General features: G+C 41.4%; 1 protein-coding gene across 9 annotated transcripts in view; it reads left to right on the plus strand.

The window, feature by feature from the left end:
- Positions 1–9,526: 9,526 nt before the first annotated feature.
- The window catches only part of zgc:114120 (uncharacterized protein LOC619267 homolog), a 91,760-nt gene continuing 77,610 nt past the window's right edge, over positions 9,527–23,676 (plus strand). For 8 of the 9 annotated variants that reach the window (XM_047609073.1, XM_047609070.1, XM_047609074.1 and 5 more), the window contains exon 1: positions 9,527–9,818. In XM_047609073.1, coding sequence (XP_047465029.1) covers positions 9,797–9,818 — 22 coding nt within the window. In that variant the 5' untranslated portion in view covers positions 9,527–9,796. Of the gene's footprint in view, positions 9,857–23,676 lie in introns of all 9 variants that reach the window. The other variant, XM_047609075.1, reaches the window with a different exon arrangement.

The raw sequence follows: 23,676 nt of genomic DNA on the forward strand, positions 1-23,676 counted from the left end.
AAGCAACCGTCCAGATGGTGGCGCCTTAATTAAGACCAGAAAAATGCATCAATTTTTGAGTGGCCACACCTCTCACACCCTAAGTCCAATTAACTTGTGTCATGTTTAACTGTTCCAAGTACCAAGTACAGGACACGTCCACATATACCAGTCAGCCATAACATTATGACTACAGACAGGTGGAGTGAATACCACCGATTATCTGGTTGTCATGGCACCTGTCAATGGGTGGGATATATCAGGAAGCAAATGAACATTTTGTCCTCAAAGTTTATATTGGATTGAGATTGAGAGGATTGAGACACTCTAATAAGGGTGGTCCTAAAAGTTGTCCAAGGCTGACCCTTGCAGTCTGATCCCACAGACGAGCTTCTGTAGCTCAAACTGATGAAAAGGATTAGGACAATTATGACTGACAATCTTGTAAACACAAGATGCTGGGTTTTAAAATGCGATTTTCAAAAAATTCATTTTGAAGGAAATTTCTAAAATTCTCAAGCAACAGTGTGTGGCAATATCCACGTCACTGTTGACATGCAACAGTACAATATATCAGAGAAATAACTGAAAAATAATCATAATACAATTTGAAATTCAATTTAATCAATTATTAATTAAGCCCCAGTATTCTTCCGCGGAGTATAGGCGGTACCATACAGATACGGTTCTGTTTCAGTGTCTACTTTCGACTTTTTTCCTCGAAATTTCGACTTTTTTCTCAAAGTGCATGATAAAAAAAAAATCCACCTCCTCCCCCCTTTTTTTTCTTTTTGTCATGGGTGGCCCTAATGCTCTTCCGTAGTGTTCTTCCGAAGTGTCGCCGTTGTTTATTTATTTATTGGTTTTAAAGAAGGTGGCGGTGAAAGTTTGAGCTCAGCGTTTCCTGACTCAACAGATTTTTCTACGGGCTTTCGTTCCAGAAATAAACAAAGATACCGGAGTTCAAATAGTTGATCCAGTGGCTAACGGTGAGTTTGTTAGTTAGTTTGTGTGTTTACCCGATTGTTCATGCTCACATTGTTGTTGTCAGCTCACAGGCTCTGTGGAGGAAGATACTGATTTAAATTACTCATCTTTGTAAAAGTGTTTTGAGAGGATGTCGTTGTATTTAGACGAAATTTACCGCAGGCTAACCAGACCATAACAACTTATTTTTACCCTTTATTTTTAGCATTCATACCACCAACAACCACTAGATGGCAACACAAGTCAAAAGGCCAGGAAGTGCACTTTTTTCAATTTAAATGTGCTCATTGGCTGTGGTGCTTGTGTATAAGGAAAAAGGAGACAATGAAACAGAAATCTCCATGTTTAGGAAGCTGCAATGCTAAAATAATGTTTTAATGGCGACTGACTAATAGTTTAATGGCATGGCCGGTTTGATTCTTGGGGTGTTATTACAGTAAACTGAACAAAACAATAGTCAACCAAAACAATGTGAAGACTTGGCCTAACGTGGGCTCATAGCACCGCCATTTGGATTTTAATATGGAGCATGGTTAAACTATCAGAGAGAAAAAAAACAACAACTCATGCATGTTAGTATGCAACTGAATTTATAGAGTTTCTCAAAGATGTTTTAGCCATTCATCCAAAGAACTTCTTCTGTGGTGCTTTAATGGTACGGTCTGGAGACACCAGATGTCCCTATTTAAACCCCAACTCCTCTCTAGTCCAACAAACCTAGATGAAATATCTCAAGAAACTCTCTTTTTTTAAAGTTTTAATTTTTTATTTTTTTTTTAATTATTTTTAATGTAACAACCACATACTCACTTGTGATTGGAGGAAGCGGTTGTGATCCTGTTTCCGATGAATGGTGTTCTACCGACCCATTACTGTCCATAGACAAGGTGTGAACAGTGTTGACACCTGGCTTTTGCTTCTTGTTGACATATGTCAAGACTATTGTAAGGTGAGGACTTTAATAGGCGCTGTTCGTGAAAGAGCACAATGAGCAGTGTATTGACCGCGAAAATAACTTACAGATACAGTATGTCTTGTCTGGCTGCCATCTTTGTTCATGAAAAAGGACAAAGCTGCTGTTGGTATTCGTTCCACCTCTGCAGACATTTGCTTTATTTACAGCTGCACTCAGACAAAAAGATCGTCACCCTACTTTAAGTAGCTTTTCATTTGATGAATACACGTCTGCAGTTTTCCACTAGGTGTCTCACCTTGTTGCCATGGCTTCTTTTGGCAGTAAAAAGGCGAGCAGCTCCGGTGAAGTGCAGACATAGAAATGTGCTCTAATAGAAATATGCTCAGCTGAGTGTACTGTTGTCCTCTTGCCTTTTACTTGGTGCATGCTGGGATAGCTCTGAGTGGCCCGGTGGCCTTGAATAAACAGGCGGGATGGATGGACTGCGCATTAATTCATACTGCTGTGTAGGGGACGTACACAGCATCCAGGAGGTGCACATCCACAAGCGTCACCTCGTACATTATGGCTTTTTTCGCCCCCACGAAATCCACTTGCATATAAAACAGAAACATCAACTGACTTCACGCTAATGAAGCTAATTTAATTTCAGACATTTTGATGAAAATACGTCATCACTTTTAGTGAGTTGTTGTTTTTCATAACATTTTGAAGGCATTTTTAGGCCACAGTGGTTGGCATGTTTGTGTGTGGTCACCATGGTTATGTGTTCTTTTTTCGTGGTCTATCTTGAGGTCAATTAAAAGACTCAGCCTCCATGTCCCTGTGCTCTGTTGTGACACAACAGAAGGACTGTCCTTCCGGTAAATCCAGTTGATGATTTCCCTAATGCAAAAATTGAATTGTAACTAAGATGAATTACCTTAAAGGCAAAATATGCTTATTTTTTTGTTAACCAAGGTCATTCTTATATTTTTGTGTATTAGAATTAACTCTAAGTGTTATCTTAATAAGCTATTAAGGTGAACACAAATGGAGCGGTGGTAGCGTTGACAACAAGAAGAGTAAGTTTAAGTTAATTCTGTGTATAAACATTTGATGACACTCCTTTAAAGTATTAGCAGGGTTGTGTGTCAATATTGTTCTTGTCTGTACTTGTGTTCTGAATATTGTCTGAATTCAGTGTACCGTCTGATCAAGTACAATCATTTTTCACCTTCTAGCATCAGTTCTGAGGACACTTGCTGTCACTTGCATATGATGATTACCAGATAATCAGTGGTATTCACTAATAATTCACCATAATGTTATGGCTGTTGTATGTGGACCTATCCTGCCAGTTTGGTAATGATTGGCCAAATGGTTGTTGATTTACGTCCATTTATGTCCAGGGTCCCATTTGTGAGTGAATTAATTGGTCAGTATCTTCAAATATTTATATTTAACATTTAACATTTAGATTTGCATTTAAATTTAACATTTACATTTAAATTTAACATTTAGATTTAGATTTAACCTTTAGATTCCAAATTTAACATTTAGATTTAACTTTAACATTTAGATTTAACATTTAGTAAATGTGATAACAAAGTGACTAAACGTAGGAAAAATTGGGTACTCATTTCAACATGCGCAACTTTACAAACGGCGCCCCATTTGATTCAGCTTATTGTTTTGGAGAAAAAGGAAGCAATGCACAGAAAATTAAAATGCTGTACGGATTTCTTTTCTTAGAGATGATTTTTGTGTGTCTATAAATTTGTGTCTGTTCTTGTGAAATGTCATCATTCTCTGTCCATGTTCTGTTCCAGTTTAAAGTCCCACCTGACCACGTATAACCGGACGTGTTCTTGCCCCGCTCGTTTTATCGAGGGCACATCAGGAGGTAACTTGTGTGGACTTGGTACAGCCAAGAATCCCAGAATGCATTTCATGGACATGATCAAATATGCTGCTGTTCCACTTCCAGAATGAGCGCCCAGCGTGTTCACTTCCTCCAGAGTCTGTTACTTTATAAACAAACTTGTTAAGTCTGAAGAGTACGAGGTAATTGTAAATGACTCATTTATATTAATGACATTTTTGAGAAGTAATGATACGTGAAAATGTTGAATATGTGAAATATCAAGTTGAACTAATCGAAATTGATGTGACCAAAGGGAGCGACTGATGCAGTTGATTGACTTATGACTCAAATACACAATTCCCCAAATGTTGACCTTCAGGAAACATTGTCCAGCACTTAGGTTCCTGCCACCAGATTTCCCATGCTGATAGCAGCTTGGAGCGTCAGGTGAACTACCATCAATAGCATTTTCTAGCTAGCTCCGTCCATACACCAGCAGTATTTTTATGTTTTGCTTGTTTGACCTGGTTTCCTAGGCAACCACAGCCTGGAACATCCACTAGTGGCCAACTCTCTGCTATAAAGAGATGAATAGATGACCAGAGACTCACTGTAGATGTAGATGTAAATGTAGTCAAAATAACAAAATTTAATGTGGTTCGTATTTATTTTCAAATTGGCAGCTGGATTCTTGTCTCTTCCATATATAAACACTGCACAGATGATGATTTTGTTCTGCTGCTCATGTTGGACTCTGGTACTGGCGAATGGAAATGAATTAGAAGAAAGAGACTTACAAACCGATTGTTATCAGAGAAAAGTCCCAGAGCTGAGAAGGCAGGCAGAGCGTTGACTGCTGTGGGAGTTTGAACTCAACGTTACCACAGGAGGCTTGTTAGAGAACTTGGCGGCTAATGCTAGCAGCTTCAGACTGCTGGGAACTCGTGGCAATTACTGGAAATGCTTTGTTTGTGTCCTTGGACAGATCTAAATAATATTCTGAAATGTGGTCTGCTATTGTGTTTTTTGCCTTAATGTTTATGAGTGCCCGAAGCATTGTATCACTCTGCTCAGTGTCGGTTTCTGATTCGCTCCCACGCGATTGTCCCGACTGGAACACAATCTGTGGATGTGATGTCTTCGACAGCACAATTAGACTGCTTATAAAATTTTATGTGGACAAAAAAATCGAACATAGACTGTGGCAGGTGGTTACTGTTGGTCTGCTGCTGCCGCCAAACTGAAATAATAGGGCTTCCAATGGGGAGAGGAAACCTGTCAGCGAGTCACCAAATGAATATGGTAGGTCATGTAGAGGGTACATATTGTCAGTGTTTTCTCTGGAGTACTTTAACCAAAAATCCAAAGCAAAACAACAAAGATGAGTAAACACAAACCAAAGATCTTACTAGAATCCATGTGCAACACTGTAGATGTGTCGGCCATCTACTTCTACTCAGTAAAGTCTTAGGCGTTTTCAGCAGATTATTCAAAGTTGTTGGCACATTTGTATGAGAGTGTTGTTTCTGTCGTTATATAGTCTGTACAAACTCCTCCTGTTTTACCGTGGCTGCATGCTGCCACCTTGTCTTTTATTTGTCGCGTTGTCAAGGACGTCCTGCGGAGTCTTTCAAACCTGACTCTCAGAACTCCACAAAAACAACATGATGGGGTGTTTACCTGACCCACTTCTCACTTGATAATTCCCATTCAGGCAAAGATCAAAGTGTATGTCTGCCGGGTTGCAGCAAAATCTAAAAATGGAGCAACTCAATTAAAATTCAAACCAATGACAAAGAAAAGGTGTTTAGAGGCAGAGGATCCAGACGGACGGTGGCTCATTTAAAGCCGCTGTTCGGTTCTTTCATCCTCTGTCAGTGTCAGTGCAGTGTTTTAGCAGACTGTTAGCATGTGAGCTTTAGTGGCAAGTTAATTCAGTAAGACGTTATATCGATATGCAGCAGGAGATCAAATCCTTTCATTCTGAATTGTTAAAATAATGAAAACTATCAAGCTGTGGATTAAATTACTGTCACTGAACAAGAAAGCTCATCAATCTCTTAACATGCTCCTTAAATCCTCTCTTCCCTTTAGTTTTTCAAATACAACCGTCCCTGCAAAGCTTATACCTAAAAGCGTCCACACGTATCTCTGATTTGATTCTGGATCCAATTAGACCATTACTGCAGGTCTCAGCTGTCTGCATTTTTTCGGGGTCACGCCATTGTTGAGCATCTGTGGCTTTAGCTTTGTCACCGTGTCCTATATTGTTGCCTCTAGTTCCACCTCTGAAATCTTCAAATCTACAAATATTTCCACAAAAAGCATGATGAACTGTTGATTGATTAAGGAGAGGCGTTGTCTGCCTTTTAGCTGCCCAGCTAATAGTAGCTTGTCCTATCTTTCAAGCTAATATAGCTCATCCTAGTTTCCTAACTCATAGATATACACATAGATGCTGCATTAGTCAACGGAGGAAGAGGTCTAACAACGATTAAAATCATCATCAACTCACTGAATTTTTAAATGTCAGACATATATTTATGATACAATATAGATTGGTGAAATTAAAAATGCAGACGATGTGCAACACTATTGAAAAGCTTCTAGGTATTTGTCAAAACAGATACACATGTAATAATAATAAAAATATAATAATCTAAATAAAACAAGATACAGTTACAGGAAGGATGTGTGAGAAATAAAACAATTTAATAATAATAATAATAGATTTTAATTGATTTTATTTATAACACACTTTACATTTGAAGGACAAAACAACTCCATCGGACCAACGCTGGGTTCTGCTAATGTTGCTACAATTCAGTCGTATAACTTACATTAGTAGTTAATAACGTTAATGTTATATGTGTATATGAAACTGATGAGGATTTAGAAACAACATGGCCTACTTAGTACAGTTACATAGAGTGTTACTGATATCTTACTAAAAAAATCTTTTGTTTTCTTATCCGTACATAAGCTAGTAATAAGATATTACCACTGGTCAGAACCCCTGCCCAAGATGGCGGCCGCGTTGACATGTCTGACAAGCCTGAATGCAGCTTCTATGTGTGGATGTCTATGTTCCCAACCAGTAGTGGCTCTTCCTGTTTCCTCTGTTGAATTATAAATACAGACTACTGCCACCTGCAGGTAGGAAGAGTTATTGCTTTATGTACCATCGTTCGCTGTGGTCTTTCTGGCGCAACTTTTTAGTCCAGACACGTTAGACATCACAGACTGTCTCTGTTGACGTAGGGCTGCACAATTAAACAAATTTTAATCGTGATCATGATTTTGGCTGCCACCATTAAATGAATCTGATCATTGGTGACATTTACATCTAATCAAGCAGTTTCTCTTCCAGTAGTCAGCCAACCACCAGGGGGCGAAGGCACGGTTAAGGCTTCATTACAAGCGAGTGTACTTTGGAGCGGCAGCCAGCCTCAAGTCACCCGGTGTCCTGACGAGAGGGTGAGTGACGTAAAATAGGAACAAGTTATATACAAAGAGCGCAGCAGAGTTGTGTCTGACCCGCAGGGTAACACAACTAATCTGTTCAATCATCTAAAAAAAAAAAAACATCACACTCCAAAGTATGAGGAATACACGTAGGCCGAAGATAACGCTGCTTCACTAAATCCACGTCCGTGTCCATCGGCAACCCAGGCAATCATTTTGTTTTCATTATTCAGCATTTATTCTAATTTAAAGTTTTATTTTGCACTGAAAACTGGTTGAGTGGAATAAAAATACAGATATTTTCCCTCACATTTTAGCCATAATCGTCCGGCCCTACATTGACAGTAGTTTTTTGAAGTGGGTTTGCATCGACCTGTACCCTGAAAGTTGATTGCGTGTCTCCGTTTGCTTTTTGTTCAGTACAAAAGTCCCTATTTACAATACATTTAAGGCATTTTGAAGCCAGACAATAAGTTTTAACCCAGGTTTCCATCGTGCTGCTATGCTGACTGACAAAATGAGGTTTTGACTGTGGGGCTTTTTGATTGATGATTTAATTAATCAGCGTTTGGGTGGCAGCCCTAATTCGATGATAGCCTGAAGGGGAAAGTCACACATTTAAACAGAGCTGAGTACGGAAACTGATATCTGTGGATTTAATAAGGGTAAGGATTTATTGCAGGGTCGTTTTATTAAACTGCTTTGTTTTGTTTTGTTTTGTTTTGTTTTTTTGTTTTGTTTTTTTTTTGCAGAATGCCCTCAGTTTTTGTGTGTTCAGTCCTTGGGTCACCCGTCCCAACTAAACCGTCACACTCAGGAGACGTCCTCATTCCTTCATTCAGCTGTTTGGTGTACTATCCTTAGCTCAAGGTGGGCGACCCCACTGCTGCAGGAGCTCTGAGTGCAGGGGAGGACTGTGTTTAATCAGGATGTGTCTGGGACCGATTCATATTTGCCTTGTTAAAACAGAAAAGGAGAAATGTGGACAATTCTTAAAGGCTCAGACATTTTCCGTTTCCAGTGTGTTTCCTTGTGCTCCTCCCCTACACGCTTCGGCAGTTGGTGAAGTCATGCCAGAAATACCGTTTCTTACATGGCTCTTTCCCCTCCAGTGTTTCATTAACACCCGTGCTCCTCCTTTTACGTAATTACTGCTTTGCATTTATATTTAGATCCAGCGTTTATTAGTTCAAAACATAATGCCGGTAAACTTTCCACTCCCTGCCTTTCATCCCCCTCACCCATCTCCAGTTCCATTCCTCTCTCCTCGGGGGGCGATTCGTTTCTCGCTTTAGCGTTATCATTTGTGTTAATTTCCTCCCCGCACACAGGAGTGCGGCCTGCGTCGCTCGGCGAGATTCGTTGCGAGGCAAATCAAGGCCGAGGCTACGTCACACTGATACGTTTCTCTATTACCCACCTGTGGCACGTCGTGCAGCAGCGTGAGGCAGAGTGGCCCAAGGGCGCACGGCGCTACGGCGAGCACGAGAGCGTCCGTCCGTCCTCCCAAGGCCCACTAAGTGCCATCTTTAATTTATCGCTATGTTTTATTTACCAGGAAGTCAGTTCAGGCCACCGAGCAACCAACACGGCACGCCGTCCACTTATTTGTTTTACCAGGGAGTTTTGTTAAAGTCTCTTTTTTTATTCCCAGAGAAGCTGTTTTGCAAGCTCGCGTTTTCTTCGCTCGCCTCCTCTGAGATGTTATTATCAGGTGTCACGGTGTGCATGACATACAGCTCCTCTGGCCCTGAACACACACACACACACACACACACGCTGCGTCTCATTAATTCATGGCCTTCAACTTCAACTGGATTGAATTACGGCCGGAGCCCGGGCAGAATTCACTTTGACAATATCACTGTTTTGTAGGCACACACACACACACACACTTAGAGCTGAGGAGCTGTGTCTGCAGTGTTTCATCAGTTCTTGATCTCGCTATCGTTTTTTTTTTTTTGCTTTGCCACACTGCGCTGGCTGGCATCCATAATTCATCCGCACCATTAGTTAGAGTGGGAAGCATCTGCATTCACCTGTCCCGGTTCCTCCTCGTCCCGCGATCGGTTCGGGGGTCGCCTCCCCGGGTCCCCGGCTCCGGCCGGTGCAGACGCGGCGGGGCCGAGCCCCCGGAGGCGACGCCGCATCGCCGACACGCTCTCCAGCATCTTCCCACGGACACGTGTTTTAACGCACGGCTCAGATCCGGTGCTGGCGAGATCAAAGGCAGCGGGAAAGGGTTGCAGTCCCTTTAAGAGGAGCGGGGAGGGGAGGGCTGTGCATCCATAAAAGATGAGTTTATTCAGTGTCCATGCTAAGACATGGTTAGGAGCGCCTCTGCGTACCCAGCGTGCTCTCGCCACATAACAGCATCCCCGTCCGACCAGACGCTCCACACACACACACACACACACAGACACGCGACAGCAGAGACATGGACGCTCTGAGAAGAAGGGAATAAAACTAGAGCACGAGGGAGCAAGAGGACACGCTGGACTGAATGGGGAAGAAAGAAGAAGAAGAGGTTGAAGGAGTAAAGAAGATAAGAGAGAAAGTGACGGTGCGCTAGAGGACCGTAAACAGGTGCATCGAGGCGGAGAATGGGCAATTCCTCCTTCCCAGGCATGTCCCCTCTCTCTACGTCCATTCTGTAGTTGCAGGTATTTCTAACTTGAGTGCCTTTCTCTGACGTGCTGGGAAAACTGCTGCTGTTTGCCCCCTTCGTCTTCTTCAGTGTGTTTTTGCCTGCATGTGTCTGCAAGATAAAATCAATACGACTTTACAGAGTTTAATTATGCTACTTTAAGAAAGGAAAAAGAAAAAAAAACTTTAAAGAAACACCGTAAAGCGCGTTCTGTTGAATGTTTCGAGATAGACCGTCCGGTCGAGTAACCGCATCCCGGCAGATTAGTGAGTTTTAAATGCTGCAGTCCTTCGGGAATATATTCAGTCTCTCTTTGAAATGCAGATATTTCCAGGGCAGAGTTTTCTGAGGAGATTGAGTGTTCGGTGTTGGTTGCGTCTGGCAGCAGCTCTTGTTTGTTGCCTGTGCGGTTGATCTGTCCTGGCTCCCTGCCGCTGGCATCTGGGGCAGCGTGAAAGAGAGCTATTGATGGAGTTATAGAGGCTGCTGCTGGTCAGAGAGGAAGAGATGGAGACCGTGATGGGAAGGAGGCAGGATGTTGATGCAGTGGTTTAAAAATACAGAAGCAGCTGCGAAGAGGGAAGCAATGAGACGGCGCATATTTGTTAAATTCGTTTTTTGTTCTGTGTTTACGTACGCATTCAAGACGCACGCATAAGATTTTCAGCTGTACGGACAAAAATTAATCATTGAAATGATAAAATTTATTTTATTTTAATAGAAAAAAGGTTTAAATTAATGAAATGAACTGATATGGCATTGGCTTATTGACAGCATATAACTAGTTCTTGAGCATTCGCATTGACATCTGTTTCTACAAAGACTTCACTGACCTTTTTTATTTTATTTTATTTTACATCCTGAAGGTTACCATCACATGGACAACATTTCTACAACCAGATCACTCATTCTGACCTCTCATAGAACTTTATTGATGAAAATGGATTCATAAACCAGCAGATCAAGTGTTTACATGTATTTCACAGGAGATCAGATTATCAAGGGTTTACACCAGCCCTCGACATCTGATTGAAAACTCCTTCTGGTCAGTGTGTTCTGATTGAGGAATCTTTATACTGATTATTAAAGAAGTACGAAAAACGTGATTATTCAAATGTCCACGTAAACCCAGGAAGCGATGTCAACCTTATCTTTTTTTTTTTTTGTGATTTCATGCCACAGACTAATAACCTTTAGATTCACAGATGTGTTTTTAGGATCAATGCTTAGTTGGTTTTTCATGAAATTTTAAATTTCCAGTCCGTCCAGAAACCTCTGCGTTTATTGTCAGGGCAACATTGTTAAATTTTTAACACCTCTTTTGTAAGGCATGTTCTGTAATTATGACCTCAGCATGACCTTAGTTTAGAAAATCGGGACATGGTTCAAATTAAATGTTACTTCGCGGAAAGCAAGCAGAATCTCAAGTAGCGATGTAGTGAATAATTCTAGCCTGTAGAGGGCAGTAATTCACCCTGTAACTTTAAAACTGCTCAAAAATTCCAAGAGAAGAAGAAAAATATGGAACATTTAAAAAAGATTGAATTAATTTGTGATAATCGCACATTAGGTATCCAGATCTGGATATCTGATGCCTTGATGAAGACATGATGAAAGGATGAGGTCATTGGGAATTTCATCACTTTGACGTGTTGTAAAATTTAAAATAGTCCTTTATATCACTAAATTATGATATATTACCATCCAACTTTTCTGAAAACATCAGCAAACAAGTCATCCAGATTTTCAACTTACAAGTTTGTGAAAACCACAAGTGGGGCGCTGTCCATATGGACTTTTCTAGTGAAGGTGGTAAACACGAACTCCATCTGAAGGCACCAACAGTCTGGGAACTGGATGTAAAATCAATCGGCGCAGTATGTTTAATGCAGGTGGTAAGAAGATGCCGAGCGCTGTTTAACGACCTCCTGGGCTTTTCCGAGATGACTGCGATGATCTCTTGGAAGAAGACACTTATCTGTGATTTAAATTTAATGCTGCTGCTGAACGTTGGCAGGAACAGAGCAAAATGGAGGTCTTTACTATCTTTAATCTATATTGATTTACACGATACCCTCCCCTCCTCACTCTCACTCTGCATGAATCTGTGTCAGAGCAAGAGACTCTTAAACATGTTGGGAGTTTGGAAAAATACCTGCGTTTTTAAAATCCAGCTACAGGAAGCCTGTCACGTTCAGCATGCTGTCTCACTCAAGAAATCGCTGAGAGGATTAAATCTGAAGTGAGCGTTTCGAATCTCCAACACAGCAGTCGCCCTTGAGCGCCTCAAACTTCTGTCTTTGTTCTGTGAGACTGGATGACATGGCGGGGGCCCCCCCCCCGCCTCCCCAGGAGAGTCAGAGAGGGAACGGGTGGCGGTGGTGGCTTCAGATGAAGCGTAAAGGAATGATAAGTGACTGGGGAGCAAAAGACGAGAAGAAGAGGCTGAGTCAAGGATCTGTCAGAGTGCTGAGGAGCAGCAGCCAAACAGCAGTTTTCCCATGTCAGCCTGATCAAACTTGTTGACGTGGGGGAAGGAGATGGTAGACGGGCATGGAAAGAGAGGAGGAGATGAAGGGCAGGGGGAGCAAGCTGCAGAGCAGAAGGTGCCGACATCAGAGGGCTGATTGATGCGGTTGCCGCGGAGCCACCAGGTGAGGACGAGCCGACTGTAATATTGACTCAGGAATGTCTGTGTTCCCCAGAGCTGCTGTGTGCTCTGACATTCAGAGACTCTGCTGCTTTTCATCCTCCACGTTCCTTCCTTTTGACTTCTTTTATGAGTCAAAACAACATTTTCAAGAAATTTGGTTTGGAGCGCTGAGACTGCAGCGGTTACATATCTGCTAAGGTCTGAGCTTCACTGAGGTTTCATTAACATGTTTTGGGAGGTTGGGGTGTAAACAGGAAAATCCGTGGGTGGTGACCAGCTAAAGCTCACTGGACTAGTGTCTGCAACGACCAGATACTTGCCTGTGGTTGGAGGAATTACAAGTACACTGATGTTCCTAATAAAACCCAAACTTTTCAGCAGCCTTTTAGAACTGATATAAATATACTAATATCCAGGAACTATCGCGGCTTCTCTTTAGTTCACCACAAATTAAATCAACATCCATTCTTATTGATCAATAAGTTAGTAGTCCATGTGTAGTTGTTGGCGTGTCTGCCACTGTTGCCACCAGTTGGTCCAGTCTTGGTGACCAGGCTGATTGCTGTTGATGAAAGTAAATAAAATGACAAAGCTTAGAGTGCACACGGACAGTTCATCTTAGTTTTCATCTTCATCTGAATGTTGAATTCCTGAATTTCCCCAACACGATCACCTGGAACAAATTAACCGTTAACCCAACTGGTCAGCATGAACCTGTACAACAGCTTGCAGCTCCTCCTAGCCTCCTAACTACCTTTTCCCATTTCTCCTTTTGAATGTCAATACAAACTTCCGCCACATCTTGCTGTTAAGGGTAATGTACTACGTGGTCATTGAATGTAGTCTTTGTGGTGTGTTCAAGTGCACACGGTGGTTCTTTGATGACGGTTTGGTGAACCTGTATCTTTTCAGATAATAAATTGACTCCTGTAAGAATCAGTATTAAGGCACTTTTGGAGACAAAACCAGAGGTCCTTGACAAAGTAACCTATCTACCGCTAGGTAACAATTACTGTCATAAATAAATTTCTACAATGTCATCAAGTTATTGATAACAAAAAGCAGTCAACATGTTTCCAAGTGAAACAAGCACAACATTAAAACATATTGTATAGACAGAGCTAGTTCTTCTTCTACTATAAACAAAAATACTTAGTTACATTGCACAGCTTAATCGAGCTATGCTCGAAATTCTACTTTCTGAATGTGGTCAACATCCCAGTTTACATGCAGCGGAGAAAATCAAATAACTGGCAGGAACATGTCCTCCTCCTCCTCCACGCTAGGTGGTGATATGTGTCTTTTCAGCGGGTTAATACAGCCCCCTTCTGGTTGAAATATCACTATTATCGTATACTAAGCAACTGGAGTAATTCATGCGGCAGACTGGCATTTCACACAACCACAAGATGGATAATGCAGCTTTTTAATCTCGTACATAATGTACTAATGGTGCAGATGTGTGCTATCCCTCAGGTGGTCCTTCTACCAACTCTGTTTACCTTCTTCTTCTGCAACCGGCTTACTTGGATGTTTTTGTTTCGGGGTCATAGCCAGTTGTGGAGCCTGCACACAATACATGTTGTCTAGTTTAACTCTCACTGAGGCGTATACATGCCAGGGAAAATCACATTATCTGGGTGTCTTCATCGGATACAAAGAACTCAGATATTAGTTGGAGTAACATGTTTGCATGCACTTAAATTGTCCAGTTAGAGTCGAATTAGAATTTTTTCACGTGTATGTAAACAAACTGACAGTTTTCGAAGCCACTGTTACATAGGGCTTCACCCAAACCTCCAAGCTGCCTTCAGTTATCAACTCAAAGTTGAGATTGTTCCACTTCACTCTTCACCCTTAATGTTTTTTTCACCTCACGTTGCAACAACTTTCACTAACATTAAATTGCCCCTTTCCACCACATCGCTGCTAATCACTTCTTATGCGTACGTCCATTTACACTCGACGGCAGAATTCAGAATGAAAATGCATTTATTTCTAATCTTTCTAGGCCAAACTCAGACCATCTTTTCATCCTCTTCAGAGTTTCACTGACCTGCTTTGGCCTCTGGGTGCATCTGACCTTTATCTGTTGCGAGCTGTCCACAGTCTGCTAACACACACGGACATGTGTGGATAAGGTGGTGTTTTTCTAAAAAAGAAAAAAAAGAAAAAAAAGTGCCTCCATCTTGTACCTTAAATTTAACACAGAGAGACGTGTGAGAAAGAAAACGGAGGATATTGGATGACAGGCAATGGTTAGAAGCTCTGTCCTGCATATAAATCGGGGATATAGGAGAGGCTCGAAGATGGAGGAAGAAAAAAAAATGATAATAATGAAAAATAAGAGGGGCAGATAAAAAGTAAAGCATCACTTTATGTTTTTGTCGAGCGTCTTTGCCGCTGCCTCCAGAAGCTTGTGTGGAGGATGAATGTTCAGGATGAAGCGGAGAAAGGAGACACGGGTTGCCTCTCTGTTATAAATCAGCTTAATTGTGTCACATTTTTCTCGCTAGCTGCTGTTCCCATTTATTTCTCCAGCTGACAGTCGCTGGACGTAAAGTGCTGGTAATGACCCCAGGTCTGCTAATGTGGGCAGTCTGCCGGAGACGTGTTCTCGTTTATGCTCCTCTGCAGAAGCGAAGAGCTGGAGAGGACGGAGTCCATCAGCTTTCACTTTCATTACTCTCAATAACTCAGCTTCTTCAAATGATCACAGACGTTATCAATGGACAAGATCATAGATTCGTGCTGGGTTCTTGACCCCCGGCTCCTTCAGCTCCTTCTCCCTCTCCTCATTTTACTTCCTGTCCTCTTTCTATTCATCCTTCCACCATTTCCTCCACCTACTTCCTTTGTATTCTCCTTCTTCATCTTCCTTCTTCTTCCTCATCGTTCTTGTTCTCCTTTTCCTTCCTTTTCTTTCTATTCTCCTTATTTTCTTCTCTTCCTTCTTTCCCTCCTCTAACTCCTCCTCCTCCTCGTTCTTCTTCTTCTTCTTCTTCTTCTTCTCCAGTTCGGATCAAATCAGTTCAAGCCTTATTGTCATTTTGTCACGTACCGCTGTAACGCAGACAGAATGAAACTCTGACATCTCACTCTTCCATCTTTTCCTTCTTCACTTTCCCTCCACAGTAGTTCTTCTCCTCCTTCATCTCCTCCTGACCCATTTTCCTCCTCCTTCTCTTTCTTCTTCTGTGCTATTTCCATCAGATTTGACAGCAGAACCGCTTTGTCAATAAAGTTTTGTAGCTCCTGATGTTTTCATGCGGTTTATCCACAGTTGACATGCAGCTTTTTTTTGGCTTTGTGTGCGTGTGTGTTACAGAGAATGTGTGTTGTTTATATTAAAGTCTTTTTGTCCATCGACGCCTTAAACCAAATATATTTTTCTGCCTTACTGGCCAGAAGGGAACTGAGAGTGAAAACGGGATGAAGTTAAAATAATTTATTATTGCTTCACATAGCTTCATCAACTCCCCACTTCAGGATTAGATTTGAACTCGTCTCGGAGCACATCTGCGCCACCTACAGGCGATAACCGACCATCTCAAAAAAAAACCACTTCTGTGGGAATGAGTGAGCGCATCGGACCGGAGCCTCATGTAGCTGATTGTCAACGTTGGTGCAAGCTGCCATCACAAATTATATTTATGGTTTCAGGAAGCAAGTCGTGGGCTAATGTGAAACTTTGAAGTCTCAGCTCATCACCTCAGCAAATTTATCAGTTCTTACAGCTGTTTGTAGTGTTAATAACGGTGATATGTGCTGTATGTATTGTATTTGTTAGAGATGTTGTAGATTTAATGGTACTTAGATAACAGAGGAACTTATTTTCAAGGTATTTCTGCTTTGGACATCCAGTTCCGGTAAAACCTCCACACCTTCTTCATATTTGCTTTATTCTTAATGTTGCAAGAAACAATTGTGCTACTATGGAAAGGTTTGGGAACAAATTTGTTTTTATGTGTCACAAATGCGTTTTTAGAAAAAACCTTATCATCTGCAGAAGAATCAGTCTTTGAAGAGTCATAGCCTTAGCAACATATTAAATTGCCAGGAGTTTACAGCTAAATGCATACTTCAGTTTTTCCATTTTTGTAGTCCACTATTTGTTCTTTGTAATAGCAGAAAGCTTCTACACTCTGTATATACTGCTGGAATGAGGCCAAACAAATTGTTCAGGAGGGGGTTTGTGTAGTGATGGACAGAAGAGGGACAGTAGTCGTACACGTCGTCTTTGGAGTTTAAATTGAAAAAAGGTTGTGATTAGTTTGAGGATTATCCCCCTCCAGCAAACAGATTGATTAATGCATGTGTTTGCTCAGCGCTTGAATTCTTCATATCCATAAACATCCATATGAAGGATGGGCTCTTAATATTATTAAATATTTCTACAGTTGGTATTAAAACTTTATTAAGGGATGAGTTGTACTGGTGCTGTGACTTTCCCCGCATACAAAATGAGTCTTGAGTCTTTCCATTGAGAACTGATAATGCTCCAGCAAATATCTACCGGGCCAATCAAATTATTTGGGTGCGGCTTTATTTGATGATGGACAGAAGAGTAACAGTCGTCCTACACGTAATCTAAGCAACATGGAGTTGAATAAGTCTAAAACTGTGGCTTCTTCAGGCTGTGACCAGTAAACTGACCTAACTGAGGATTCCCATCCCTTTTCTCACACCGCAAAATTGATTTAATAGCATTCAATTCAATTAAATTCAGTTTTATTTATATAGTGCCAATACCAATACAAATTATCTGAAGAGGCTTTACAAAAAACAGCCTGCAACCTCCAGAGCAGCCTGAGGGCGACGGTGGCGAGGAAAAACTCCCTTGGTGTAACTAATGATGTTAAAGTTGGCTTTTCAATGTGTCTGTTCAGGGTCTTCTTTTATATTGTGCGTGCTGATTCTCTAGGACAACATGCTGGGGTTTGATTCCCTGATTGTTGGATGCGGCAGATGTGGAAGTCGAGCATCATAAAACTGTTGGTGTTTTCACCACAGAAGACGCACTTTAAAAGCCCGTGGCTTCAAAATGGCATGGTAGAGACAATGAGGACGTGGATGTTACACAACTCTGGAGGCTCTTTATTTCTTTTCAACCATTTAACAATGGCAATATATAATTTGCAGTGCAGGAAGATGCAGAAACCACAAGTGGGCTCATTTAAGCCTCCAGATTTCACAATATTATAACAACAATGCAGCATGGTCATATGGACAAGTACACAAGGGAAAAGCAGTTACGATCTTTTGTAACATTTCATTTTTTTTTCTTTTTTCCACCTAATGGGACAAGCTGTTCCCTAAATCATAATGAAAATTGACATCTTCAACTTTTGGAGGATCAAAGTCGTACATTCATGAACTTGGAGAACAAATTTAGTCTAATTCGAAGAACTTCCCTGAAAGACTGGATCCAGATTTTACACCAATATCTGTGTCTCAGATACGTGATCTCTGATTCAGTGACATCTCTGGTAGAAATCAGCAGTTTATCAGATAGAATTACTCTCACATCCAGGGCACAAAAACAGAGCGTGCACACACCCTTGCGGGTAAATGTTGTTTCTGTGTGAATCATGAAAATACATTTGTGTTTGTTTGGTTGGTTTGTTTGCAGATTTGTTTGTGTAGAATTGGTTTGGGCTACGGGAACGGCTCTGCGCTTCGCTTCATGTATTTATAATGAATTGTACTGTATTGTAAAATGCTGGATGTGAAACCACGAGGGAAATCAAGTCTTATTTGCTTAAAAAAAACAGGATTATGTGGCGTATAAAAGGGATTTCGGTTAGTAACTTGAATCGCACACAAGCTTATTTGAGATGAGACATTGAATCTAGATGTGTGACCCAGGACCAGTGGACCAGATGTTACAGCATCAGATAAAGCCTGCACGAGAATGGTGAGATGATACCTTGCTTAACCATATATATTTTTTTTTTTTTTTGATAAAAGATAGGATGAATTCCCAAAACGATGAAAAGAAAAGATTTACAGCTCATGAGATTACATCTGATCCATGATTTTGAATCATGCTCATATCTCTGTAGATGAGAGTTGGTCTCTACTGGACGTGCCAGGCTCTGGTTGCCGAGGTAACCCCAAATATTGCCTGAAATGAAAGAAGCAGAACATAAAAACATGGCTAGTGTACGAACAGATCTAGCTGTTCCTGCCATCACTGCTCTCTATTTGAAAAGAAAATACCATTAACAGTGGCGCTCCATCTGGGCTCACCGGATGCTCCGCTTCTACGCTATGGGCACGGTGGATTTGGTGGTCGAAAACCAAAGTGGTGGATGATGTTTCCTTCAGTTAAACGTTGCAGAAATTCTATTTGTGTTTGTGTCATGTTAAGTTTTGCACCCTTCAGAATTTCCTACATTTATGAATAAAAATGGCTCAAAACATCATAAAATTCCCAAGTTTCTGATGAATAAGGGAATGAATAAAGCATCTATCTAACTATGTATCGGTGGATTTTCACATCGGTCCTGAAAGTAGACAAAGAGAACCCGATCATACAAATAAAACAGCAATGATACACTTGCAAAAGGATGTGAACCCTCATTTCCAGTATGTGGTGCGACGTCCTTACAGCAGCCTTTACATCAGTGTTTCTGGTAACTGCTGACCAGTCGTCTACAGCGGCTGAGAGGGATTTTAGCACATTCCTCGGTACAGAACAGCTTCAGTTGTGTTTGTTGAATGACTCTGTGCTTGGGGTCGTTGTCTTGCTGCATAACCCAGTTTCTCTCGAGATTCAGCTCGAGGGAACCTGAGATTTGAAAGGATGAATTAAAGCAGATGTACAGATGACAACATAAATATTACCTTTTGGTTTTGAGAACAGACAAATACATGTTGCTTTATGTTCTGTGATGTTCACACATAGAATGCGTACGTTCAGTCACCTGCTTGCCGTCATCGTTTGTTTCTATGTTGATCGGCTCTGAAAAGGTTTTGGTTACTGCATGTGTTGTACCTCACCCGGTCCTTTGTCATCTTTTAAACTGACGTGATGGCTTCGACATGTGTCGTCTGAGACTGTGACAAAATTCTCCCCTGACTCTCGTCTGCCCTCTGGGACCATCTGAAATGGTGAGAGGTGCTTGAGAAGGACATGAGGGAGGGAAATATTATGTTAGAGAGGCTGTGGAGTATGGAAACCTTTAACTTTTAGAAATACAGGGCAAGTCTACGGGTCCAGTTGCCTTTCTTTTATGTTTTTTTTTATATATATACGACGACCTGGATGACTGAGAACCTTCGCAGACATACAACCGATCCATACTCCAGTCCAGTAGGGGGCGGTGATGGATCTACAAGCCTGTTTGTCCACCACTAATCAAACCAATAGACAAGGACTTTGTTTGTAGGACTTGAGTTGTAATATAACTTGTAAGTCCTTGTCTAGAGAAACAAAAAACCCAAAGCAAATGAACAAATGTGGGGTTATGGTTAGGGACAAGTAGGTTATAAGTGGGTTAGGGTCAGTGATAAGGAGGTTAGGGTTAGGGATATGTCTGCGAGTGCTTCGGTAGGAGGGTTAGGGTTAAGGTTAGGGCAGATCCTCTGTGAGGTCGCGATTGGATTCCAGATTTTGGATTATACTGGACGGATGAATGGGAAGATAATTGTATCAGTGTTAATATTCTAGAGATTCTAATCCAAATTAAATTAATTGATAAGTCGATTGACAAAAATTTCATTTCTAAAGGTGGCGACTTCCGCTGGGATTGTGTAGAGATGAAAAAATATGTTTTTTTTTTTTTTTTTAACTATTAGTTGGACAAACGAAGCAACCTGATTGTGCTACCTTTCAATTTTGGTCCATTTTTCACTACCTCTTCGCAGTGATTAATCATTAATCAGCCGACTGGTGACAAAAATGATCAGCGGGTGCATTCTTGGGAGATTAAGAAAAACAGAATGAATCCATTTTTGTATTTTTTTTTTACCAAATAAACAGTTTAATCTTGTAATTCACAGCATGAATGTTTGCAGTCAGCCCTCATCATCCCTCAGTGTCTGAGGCTGAGCCACTGGAAGAGGCAGATAGTAACGCTGCACTTTATTTTCTATTGTTTCCGAGCTCCTCCCTGCTTGTCCCAGTCTCACACTGTAAGCGCTTCTAGGCTTTATTAGATGGCGCAGCTTCAGGTGATGAAACACTCCCTGGCACAGTTAACCATAAACTATTGTCTACATTTCTCAACTTTTGTTATTTGCTGTGGCTTCTGGCAAGAACTTAGACGAGACGGCTGTATGCAAATAGGCGTCACGGTGCTGCTGTTCGCTGTCGAGCAGTGTCGCATACGGAGGTGCGTAAGCGTCCCATCGCAGTCCAAACCCTCCGAGGAAGAGCACTGGGCAGCAAAGCAATTGGTCAGATTCGTTACAGTCAGATTTGCAGGTCATGGGACGCCCACGGGCCTTTTCCACCGACACCAAAAAAAAGCAGCTCAGACGCTCTGACATGACTCTTTGTGTGATCATTTCTGAAAATAAAATAAAATAAAAATCTCGTTTGCATTTTATAACATTAATTTATTCTTTTAACCACATTCCATGATGAACGAGGTCTGTTACCATATATTTTTCACCACTATTTTTTCTCAGTCTTGAGTGTTGATGATTCTCCAGATTCTTCTTTAAATTCTTCCTTTCACTCCTCAGACCTTGTTCTTGTTGCCATGTTCTTATTCACCTGCTTCTTGTTTCTCTTTCATTCTTTCTGTTCATCTAGATCTTGTTCTTGTCCTTTGTGTTTGTCTTCTTGTTGCTCCCGTTGTTCTTCTACTTCTTGTCTTGTTTTTCCTTTCTTATTCTTTTGTTGTTGTGCTAGTTCTTTTTCCTCGTTCATCTGTTTCTGGTTTTTGTTCCAGTTCTTCTTGTTTGTCTAGATCTTATCGTTCCTTTCCTTTTTGTTTGTCTTCTTGTTCCTCCCATTGTTCTAGTAGTTTGTACTATTTGTACTATTTTTTCTTGTTCATTTTGTTCTTCTTTTTGTTCTTATTGTTGTTGTTCTTTATTTGTTGTTTAACTTCCTGTTCCTCTTGACTTTGTTCTTCTTGGTCTTTTTTGTTGTCTCTTTGTTGTTCTTCTTCTTCCTGTTCTTCTTTTTATTCTTGGGTTCTTGTTCCTCTCATTCTTGTGCTAGTTCTTGTTCTTATGTTTTTTTGATTTTTTCATGTACTTGTTCAGGTTTGTCTTGTTTTTCCTCTTCTTTTCTTATAGTTCTTCTGTTGTTGTACTAGTTCTTTTTTCTTGTTCATCTGCTTCTTGTTTTTGTTCCAGTTCTTCTTCTTTGTCTAGATCTTGTTGTTCTTTTCCTTTTTGTTTGTCTTCTTGTTCCTCACATTGTTGTCTTGTTTTTCTTCCCCCTTTTCCAAGTTCTTCTTGTTATAGTTTTTCACTTTGTTATAGTTCTTGTTTTTTTTGGTTCTTTTTGTTCTTATTTATCTTGTTTTTCTTTTTGTTGTTATTGTTGTTCTAAATCTTCAAGTTCTCTATTTGTTGTCTAACTTCCTGTTGTACTTGTCTTTATTCTTCTTCTTGGTCTTTTTTGTTGTTTCCTATCATACCACCTTTCTTGTTGTTCTGCTTCTTCCAGTTCGTCTTTTTATTCTCGTTCGTTTTGTGCCAGTTCTTATTCTCGTTCTCCTTTTTTTTGTTGTTCTTATCTCATCTATGTGTTCTTGTTTGTCTTCCAGCTCCTCTTCATCTTCCTCCTCCTCTTTCCCACCACAGCCATCTGTCAGTTGATCGAACCGATAGCACGTCAGGTCTTCGTCCACATTCTGCATTTTTTCCATCGGCTCTGTGAAGCTCACGTCCATCCAGCTCGGGTCCGGCTGTACTGCGCTTCGTCGGATTGGGTCTGTTCTTTTAGAAAATTGATTTGTACGCGCCCGCTTCGACAGGCGCCGGCGCCTCAGACCTTTGCTGTCCGCTTCTCTAAACCTGGACGGGCAGATCGGGAGTGGTGAGTGATTTTGGACAAATCCAAGGACTCTGGGGAAGCACGAGGTTTTGACAGATGCATTTCAACTGGAGCAAATTGGCCGCCATCTTGTAACGCTGTTCAGTTGAGACACATCCATGTCAGCTGCCCGTTAACTTCGACACATATACCGTACAACATTGCAGCCATGTTCCAGAAGTCTGGATTTTTACATTAAGAGCTGCTAGTCTCGATGCACCAATGCACTGATTGATTGTTTGTGACTCTGTGCGCTGACAGACGAGGAAGGAGATTCATCTGCAAACACTTGAGATGCCTACAAGCCGCCGTGATATAGGGAGCGTTGTTCGTACTTTTCCATCTGTTCCATTTGTCTCGCCTCATGTCTTGCACAAAACGCAGTTACGACCCCTCTCCTCCAAAACCTTCACAGGCTGTAGGGTCTCTTCCGTGCTGCTTTCCTCAGCAGCCCCAGAGAGCGGTTTTATTGGGATGACAAGTGTGCCTCTCCCTCCGTATTTCTGCCACCCTAGCTCGTAGCCTGCATCCAAAACGTCTGCAATAATATAGACTTCTTCTTCTTTTTTTATTTTTTATTTTTTTATCTTACCCAATCTGATTTTAGTTGTGCCGAGAGTAGCATTTTATTCCTGTCACAACATCAGTAGAGCTTACTTTCTTCCCTCCCTTCATCCCTATTCGTTCCTCTCTGTCCACTGAGCAGAAAATAGTTGCGGGCGCCGTTGCAGGCTATTATCTATTTGAGCCATCTATCTTGATGATCGACCAGCGAGGGTAAATGTGACGGCGATCGGCGTGACGCTAATACATTCTGCCAATATGACGCGCTCATAATCCGCGGGGCTCCAGTTTCCGCCCCGCAGACATCACGGGGAGGCGAGCGGCTTGATGCGTTGGAGCGTTGTAGCGACGGGGGGGTTGGGTTGGGGGGTCGGAATGGGAATGTGGGCGAGGGAAAGACACTCGGGCTAAATTGGGAATCGGGAGCATTTGAGTAGGCGTGGAAGAGGAGAAAAAAATTGGCCTAAACACGGAGCAGACGCACGCTATGGAAACACGCTATGGATGTGTAGAGCTGTCACAGTCTGCATGTGTAAGCCCAGCTGCAGGGAAGTAAACGCATCTTAACATCACAACCAATCTGAGCTGCACGCTGCTGATTGCTCCTGCAGCAGTGACA

This window comes from Mugil cephalus, chromosome 16 (genome assembly GCF_022458985.1).
Source record: "Mugil cephalus isolate CIBA_MC_2020 chromosome 16, CIBA_Mcephalus_1.1, whole genome shotgun sequence".
Lineage (NCBI taxonomy): Eukaryota > Metazoa > Chordata > Actinopteri > Mugiliformes > Mugilidae > Mugil > Mugil cephalus.